Source organism: Pistacia vera, unplaced genomic scaffold (assembly GCF_008641045.1).
Source record: "Pistacia vera cultivar Batoury unplaced genomic scaffold, PisVer_v2 Contig509, whole genome shotgun sequence".
NCBI classification, from domain to species: Eukaryota; Viridiplantae; Streptophyta; class Magnoliopsida; order Sapindales; family Anacardiaceae; genus Pistacia; species Pistacia vera.
The window spans coordinates 252072-260595 of record NW_022196345.1 but is presented as its reverse complement, the minus strand read 5'-3'; the positions used below and the strand labels follow the sequence as shown (position 1 = coordinate 260595).

Sequence of the window (8524 nt, the reverse complement as noted above, 5' to 3'; positions counted from 1 at the left end):
TTAATGACATCTACCTATAATTGATATTAATAATTATACACGTACAATTATTAATTTTATCTTAACACAACTTTGTATATATATAAAATTTGTATAATTTAACAGTTATTATATCTTAATCTAATTAGTTTATTTCGTTAGAATAAATTTGTTTACAATCTATTTAGAAAATATTGAATAAACATACCCGCGCAACATGCGACCCATGTCTAGTTATTATATAAGGTTAAAGATGAGTTTTATCATGGACTTGGTTTTTACTTGAGAAGTTTGTAATAAAATTATTAGTATGTATTGAGTAAAATCAAATGAACTTTTAATGGTGTGCTTCAATAATATCTCTCAGCGTTAAAATCAACAGTTCATGTACATTTAAATTAATTAAACCAAAAATTATATAATTTATTTATAACTCCATAATACTTTATTAAGGAAACCGCAGAGCATTTGAAAAACTTCATGTAGAATTTATATAAAAAGGAAAACAAAAATTTCTTAATGTACAAATATTGGGCATTCTTACTTTTTAGTACAAACTAGGTCCGTTTAATATCATGTAAAACACAAATTACTGACAATCTACCGAAAACTATTAAATTGTGAATGTCATTATGCATGTTATTTCTAATTATTAATATGTAATTCGTTATGTTTACATTAATAGAACTTTACAAACAATCAAACATCAATCTTGTAATAATATTCAGTCAACAAATTTTGTATAACTTCCCACGTAAAAACTCATAATTGAATAACTTAAAAAGGCATATGTTCTATAATAGACTAATACTACACCAACAAATATTTTTCATAAACTTTCTCTCACAATCCTGACGTGATAACTCGCAATTAATTATTGGGACCCATGTGAGATCTGTTGTGAATTGACTAATTGTGAGTTGTCATATCAAAGTTGTGAGAGAAAGTTTGTGAGAGATGATTGCTGGTGTAGTATTATTCTTTATAGGAAAGAGCCCCTTGAATACAGCTGCATTTTGCCAATGATTTACAATACCCCTGCCCTCAACATGTTGCAAAACTGAGTGGTTATTCCATGCCAATATTAATAATGCAATAAAAAAGAAGTTCAAATCTAGACGACCTATCAAACAACATTTCCAATTTTCAGATTGATGCTTGAATATCAGTTACACACCAGATCAGTGTGATGTATATATTTCAATTTGACAACACTATTTGCAGTAGCTTGGTAAACTTGTTTGAAAGTGATGAAAGATGCTGCAAGAGTCTAAAGGATAAACAGCTCACAGAAGAAACTTACATTGAATCTGATTTTCCCAATCAATGGGTAAAGCATGAATGCATCTCAAATGAGCCTCTCAGGAGATTGATGTGTGAAGTAGATCCTGGATGGGAAACGGACGACACATACCATACAATGGTTGGCCTGACCAGGCTGAATCAGCAAGCAAGGAGTTCACAGTTAGTGTTGGGTTGTACAAATCCCACCAAACATAAGCTGAAGCCTGCTCACAAGCCATCTCAACAGAAAGGCAACCAATCCTCGCCCCAAATGAACCAATTCCACAGCAAGCACTCTTTGCATCCTCAAATCCTGAATTTATTTTGCATCTAGAAGAGTTCAATTAATATGTTGTATATAAGCTATAGAAAGAATTCCTTGATTTTAAGGGTATTTATATCAAATGAGGTTCACTGTTGTTGTACAGAGCATATAGAAGAGACATAGATTATTAGACAAAGTTTAAATTAAGAAACAGAACCCTTTATAAGACTTCACAGAACTACAACAAAATAGGTAACCAAAGTTGAGTTCTAAACCAAAAAATTCATATGTTAAATTGTGTGGGTCTAAAAGCCAAATAAATAAGTTTACCATATTTCAATGAGCAAATTAAGCAATCTATAATGCTTACTACTGCTTTCTGTCTGGTTAAGAAATAAGCATATGTATCAGTTTCTAACTTCTGCAACAAAAATACGATGAAACCAAGTGGGGCAATGGCAAAGGGAACAGCATTTCCACTATTCTTAGTAGATAAGTATTTTATATAAATAATGTTGAAATGTCATCCTTTATTCAAGATAACAGGATTTAGTTCTACACAAGGTTTTTCCTGAGAGAACAGAACAAAAAAATCAACTCCATAGAAACACGGAATTAAGTCCAGAAGATTCATGGATTGAGTTTAAATTAGATTCCTTAAAACTATAAGTGCAGAAAAGAGTTCATACCATAGTAAGTTGGATTGGTAATCATCTTGATAATTCCTTGGTAAACATCACAGAAGATGATCTGAGCATCTGGCAACTCAGAATTAAGTTCAACAATGTGCTCATCCAGCATTGTGTTGTATTCCAAAACCAACTCATTGATTTCCTCCACACAAACTCTTCCATCATCAACTCCAGCTGAATTATGCCACTCCCACATTACACGTGGCGTGCACCCCAAAGGCAGTATTCCAATGCATATCATTTTCCTCACGTTTGCATCATACAGATTCCTCATAGCATGTACCATCTGGTTCACCAAAATGCCAGCAAATTCTTGGCCAGTGTACTTGACCATTACACCTGATGAATTGTGGAGAAAGAGGTCAATGTAATCATCTTTGCCAAAGGATAGGTAGAATATGGAGGAGTTGATGAAATAGTCAGCAATTTCCTCGCCAAGTTGCAGCTGCAAGAGCTGCATGGTCTCAAATACTTGGCGTAGCTGTTGGTTAAGAGACTGGTGGATCTGGCCGCTGGGATTCATTATAGTTGCTTGTGCTGAACCGTAATTCAAACCACTGAAGAACACTTGCATAGATCTATTTTGGCTGTAGAATGGTGGAATATTTGGCAACCCCATTTTCTCAGCTGCATTACCCATATAATCTCATCATTAATATAACTTGTGAGTTTCAAAAACTAAAGTACTAACTCATTTTTTTGATTTATATCTTAATATTTTAAATATATTTAATATAATATTTATAAACTTAATTTTCTAATTTTTCACTAGTTTATAGGATTACATTAGAAAACTGTTTTCGAAAACTTTTCAAATTCATTTCTACCATATTGTATCCTTGTTTTCGAAAATGAAAAATTGGATTTATATTTTATATTAAACAGGCCCTAAATATTTTGTGGCTGAATCAAAAAATTAAGATTATATTTCACTGCTAAAGCACTAGAAAATTAAGTAGTTGAAACTAGCTCAAGTCAAATATTACAAGCTGAAAAAGATGGTAAAATGAACAAAGCGAATTGAACACACGAAATGTAAATTGAAATAAAGAAAAGAAAAGAAAAGCAATTGAAGAGAGAGAGAAGTACCAAGAAGATGAGGAAGAAGAGAGGAATCGGATCCGTTACAAGGAAGCAAAGAAAGATTGTGGTGAAAAATTGGGTAAAACAGAGTGTTTTCTCCACAATCAACAGAAGAATCACCCAACACAAACAAGGGTTGAGCTGAACCTACACAATTCATCATGCACATCAAAGCACCAACTACATAAATCCCTCTATTCATCATTGTTATTGTTCAACCCTCTAATACATGGGTACCTGTATCCACTTCCGCTTTTATAAGTATCTTTTTTAGTTGAAAGTAAAAATCAAATTGGTTTTGTGGGGCCTTTCACTTTATTTTTTTTAATAGTAAGATATTAAATGTTTTATTTTATATATATATATATATATATATTTCATATGTAATTATTATTTTATTGATATTCTTATGAAAAATTGTTGATATTCAAAAGTACTTTATGGTGAATCCTATGGAAAAAAAAGAATAAAAAGTTGTTTTGCCACTTTGTAATTGAAACAAAGAAAACAACCATGTGTCTTTTTATTTTAATAAATTTTCTTAATCTATTTTCAATTTTTTTAAATATTGAAAATGATTGAAAAATAAGAAAAATAAAATATATTGGCACGATTGAAAAATAAGAAAAATAAAATAATACTTGGCATGTTTATATTAAAATAAAATTTGAAAACACAAAGAATGAAAAAGCTCAAAATGTTTGCTTGAAATGATGAAAAAAAAAAAAAAAAAAAACTTATCATTCGCACAATTGATAAAATATTTCATATTACCAACTTATGTTTGTCTAATGAACTTATCTTAATATAAAAAAATATTTATTTGAAACCAAATTCTTATGATGGGAGAAGAGAGAAAAGATAAAGAAATCAAAAAATTGAATTTTTTATCAGAAATTTTCTTTCCTTACTCTTAAATTTTCATAAATTAATATACAAACATTTACGAAGTAGAAAAAAGAAAAAAATATATGTATTTTTAGTACCCTTCATTTAACATTAAATTAATAATTGTGGGTATTTTAATTTGAGCAATTTTCTGTGTGTTTAATTGTCGATAAATAATGTATTTCTTGTTGCTACAAGTACAAACAATGGCGAAGGTGATAATCAAGTAGGTGCAAAGCTGTTTTAAAATTATTCTATAATTAATTACTTTCAAATTAAATATCAAAACTTTTTTATTGTTTAACAAATAAGTAATTAGAGTATGTATTCGATTTAAGTAGTCCAATTTCTTTTTACCTCCATAAACTCGCATAATACGTTTAACCTATTAAGCAGTACAGGCGGCGATGTTATCTAAAAACTTTACAATGTATAACTAGAGTTTGTGAAACTTATTTAATACATCACTGATCAATTCAGGATAAAAGATAACCATCTCCAAATATAAAATATCGACTATGAGTGATGCAAAGTCAGAGAAAGACCGTGTCAATTACTTTTAGGTGTCCGATAGTTCGATAGAGATTCTTAGATGATTACTCAAAAAGTCCTGAGTTGGAGTTTCTTACGGTTGCTAATAAGAATAACCATTAAAGTTTTTACACGATCGATAGTTTCAGGGTCCCAAAAGATTGATTCAAGTTGTACGAACTGGCTTAAACACCATGCGTCCATACTCTTTTTGTGGATTTGGCCATTCCTAGATAAGGAAAAATCATACAACAACAAATCCTGGTAGGATTTCTTAAATATCGCTAAAATACATAATGTTTAGTGAATATGACATATGGCTCTAGTCTAGAGAATTTTTTTTTTTTTTTTTGGTAACCAGATGTTCGAGCCAACTTGCGCACCTCAACCAATCTTACAAGCCCAAATGATTGGATAAATCATAATGTGATAGGTGATCCAAGGTTCGAATCCAAGAAGTCAAGGAGGAGAACAAACCTCTTTAACCGTTAGGCTAATTCCTTGAAGGTCGGTTTAAAGTAATTTCCTTGTACCCAACTAAACTTTACATGAGAATGGCCAAAACTTATAGCAGAAACAAATTTCACCTTAAGGTTATATTTATGATGGATTCGCCGTTCAAATTTATCGAATGCCAATATTTCAATAAAATAAGATCACTTTAAAACACTGAGTCCTCAAGAGTCTGCATATATCGCATGGCAAAAAATCAAGACCAAAATCATGTTTATCAGTAGTTGAAATTAACAATTGGAAGCATATTTAAAGTATTTTTTTTCCGGGCTTCTGATTTTTAGACTAAATAATATTCTTCATTAGAAGGAAAACAAAATGATACCAATAGATGGGGGTAGAGGGGTCTAAATAAGTTCAAAAATGCCGATGAAGAAGAACCCAAATTGGTATTGCATCTACATCTTAAACCATTCTAGTGCTATTTGAAGTGGGTTCACAATCATCGATACCATTCGAAGGGATGGAGACGAGAGTCCAGATAGAGTACAAAATTCTGAATTCCACCACATGGCATTCTATCTCAACCTCTGCTTATATTCTAAATTTTACCTCGACAGAATTCCGAAAAGAACTACAATTAGAATTTCATCAACAGCTTTTATCGTATATTAAGTTCAACATATATTAGACGAACCAGATATAGATCAAAATTTGGAGTCTATTGTTAAACTGAGAGTTTGATCTCTAAAAATGTGCTAAATTATTTGTGGCAAAATGATGAGAGAAAAATGTAAGTACATATCTGCCTAAAACATATTTGCCATAAAAAACTACTGAATGCCAATCTAAAAACAGAAAAAAGCATATACATTCAACACTACTACAAATGAAATATATATATAACTCTGGTGGACCAGGTAAAACCAAGACCAGTGCAACCATCACAATAAGATTTTTCTATGAACTACTATGCAATACGTAGTCAACACTAATGTGAAGAAATTGAAATCAGTTACCAGGCATACTGAAACATTCAAAATGAATACTCTCCTATGTAATTAGTAATTACCCAAGAGAAGTGGGGTAGTGATGCTAAATCATATGTCTATTACAGTGGCTTGCTATGCCTTCAGCTTGCCACCTGTTCCACGTTTGTTGTGCCAAACAGCACTTCGATCGCCATTCATTGGGATTTCTTTCGCTGCAACAGAACATTGATCAGTTCGAACACCTTTACTAGTGATTTCTATCTGAAGCTTACGCCTCCTCATCCTATCTCTAATCGTATTCCTCTTAGAGCACGGGCTCTTTGCTCAATTCTAAGGCTCGTGAAAAGTTCCAAATCCTAACAATCCCTTTCTCGCCACCACATACTATCGTTCAGCACCAATGCCCACTGAGATTAAATTGCACTCAAACCATGTAGCATTCTCTGAGGTGGCCACATTACTAACCCTTAAAATCTTCTTCCTTGAAAAATGCTTGCTAGTCCTTACCAACTTTCTAACATCAATTAGTGCAAGCTTCCCATCATCAGCAGCGAGACAAGCCAAGGAAACTCAAAAGCTAAGGAATTAACAGGTCCTGAGTGAGGAAACCATGTTGCAACTTGGAAAAGATTAGTTTCATTACAACCATTTAAGATCTCAAACATGTGTATTGCCCCATCCTCTCCTCCAGTGAAAAGAAAATCTCCTGTACGGCTTCGAGCCAATGAAAAGCATTACCAGCATGGGCACCATGAAAAACAGTCCGAATAGTACCACTAGTATCCCAAACTACACATCAGAACCCGATGTACTAGCAACTGTAGTGTATTGGGAGCAAGGCCTAAACCCAGTCACTATGCCTCAAGATCTTTACACACTTCAGTGCAGCTCGATCCCATACCGTACAGTATGTCCACGAACCGCTATATATCCACTTAAGATCCAACGCAAGGGATGTTAGGGGCCTCATGTTCCCAAAGACGAAACTCAGTGTTTTCTTTCTCTGAACAGCAAAGGTCGAACAAATATGGGAGACTCTCAACTGCTTCCAACAATGTATAAATCCATCAGTACCCCCAGCAACCAAAAGTTCTATCAGCTGCAACAGCTCTAATAGTGCAACAAGGGGTCGAGATGATGCAATTGACAACCCTTCCTCCAATCCCACATTCGCATAATTGCATATACCCAGAAGTAAATATGAGCTTTGCAGAAGCCAAAACAAAAACCGTGAGAACAGCTTCAGTATGACCATACAAAACATCAATGCTATAACGTCCCATAAAAGTCTTACTCCTAAACTCTCTCTCCACAAACAGAGCTTCCATGACTTCTCATCTGGAAACCCTGTACTCAATGCTGTAGGAACTGCTGGAAGTCCCATCTCTCACAGAAAATTCTTCCAAGCATGATGCTCTGATGCTATTCTATGTAGAATTGTTGACACGCATGAAACTACACTAGCTCTTTGGGGTCAAGGCAGTTTAGGATTTCAGATATCAATGCTGGAGGAAGATCAATTATTGACCGACGACAATTCGATAAAACATCATTAAAGGGCAACTTTTCTCCACTACAAGAACATAAAACTCCCTTATGGGGAATTTGCACTTTCGAAATATTTGCATTTGGGTTTGGCAAAGAGATTGCTACAGTTTAATTCAATATTTTGAGATTCGGTTATCAAATTGAAGTGAAGTGAATCAGCTCGACTTTGAAAACTATTTCTGCAAAAACTGGCAAATCCTCGGAAACCTGAGTGCTTTGTTGGCATTCAAATGCCATAAAAGAATCGTTAAACCTAAACTAAAATTGAATAATCAAAACCTAACTGCCTTGCGACCAAAAAACCCAATCACGAAAGCAATTAAACAAGCAAAATTTAGAGAGATCTGAAAAAATTAATCAAAAATGGAAATTTAATCCCTAAAGAAGCCAGCAAAAAAAAAAAAAAAAAAACAAAAAAAAAATTGTACAGAACTTGAGTAGTAAAAATTACCTTGATCTTCGGAGAAGAAATTTTTAAGCGATGAGTTGCTTGGTAAAGTTAGGGCTTTATGGCAGGAAACAAATTTGGGAGGATATTATGTCTATTTGATATTTCCACCGTATGGTTAAGGACTCGGACGGTTGAGACGTCATAGGATGGTACCAGCCGTAGGATTACCAAAGTACATAGTTTAATCCGCGAGAACACGCGCTGATTCTAATTTTCTAGCTAAATTCCTATGTAGGATTTGCCACGCGTTTGAGGAATTTTTGAAAGCAACGTCAGTTTGAGAAATTGGATATAATCCTATTCCATAATATTTACGTTAAACTTATGAGTAAACAACTCTTTCCACCCAAATGATGGT

The 8524-nt window shown here is 33.3% G+C and overlaps 1 protein-coding gene and 1 pseudogene across 2 annotated transcripts; both read right to left on the bottom strand.

The window, feature by feature from the left end:
• Positions 1–929: 929 nt before the first annotated feature.
• Positions 930–3544, bottom strand: LOC116106062 (GDSL esterase/lipase At5g37690-like). Of its 2 annotated transcripts, XR_004124242.1 has the most exons (4): positions 3310–3544; positions 2218–2847; positions 1283–1576; positions 930–1017 (listed from the first exon to the last, which is right to left on the bottom strand). XR_004124242.1 is itself a non-coding variant. In XM_031392422.1 (3 exons), the coding sequence occupies exons 1-3, from the start codon at positions 3506–3508 to the stop codon at positions 1341–1343; spliced, it is 1065 nt and encodes a 354-aa protein (XP_031248282.1). In that variant the 5' UTR covers positions 3509–3544; the 3' UTR covers positions 1024–1340. The 2 variants fall into 2 exon arrangements, 1 of the variants encoding a protein (XP_031248282.1); XM_031392422.1 differs by lacking the exon at positions 930–1017 and having other exon boundaries at positions 1024–1576.
• Positions 3545–6165: 2621 nt separating this feature from the next.
• Positions 6166–7952, bottom strand: LOC116106050 (annotated as a pseudogene).
• Positions 7953–8524: the final 572 nt, after the last annotated feature.

Coding starts and splice junctions, on each gene's coding strand:
- LOC116106062 (XM_031392422.1), bottom strand. CDS start 3,508: ATGATGAATAGAGGGATTTATGTAGTTGGTGCTTTGATGTGCATGATG. Junction 2,848..3,309: donor TCTTCTTCCTCATCTTCTTG/GTACTTCTCTCT, acceptor TGGGTAATGCAG/CTGAGAAAATGGGGTTGCCA. Junction 1,577..2,217: donor TACCAATCCAACTTACTATG/GTATGAACTCTT, acceptor AAATAAATTCAG/GATTTGAGGATGCAAAGAGT.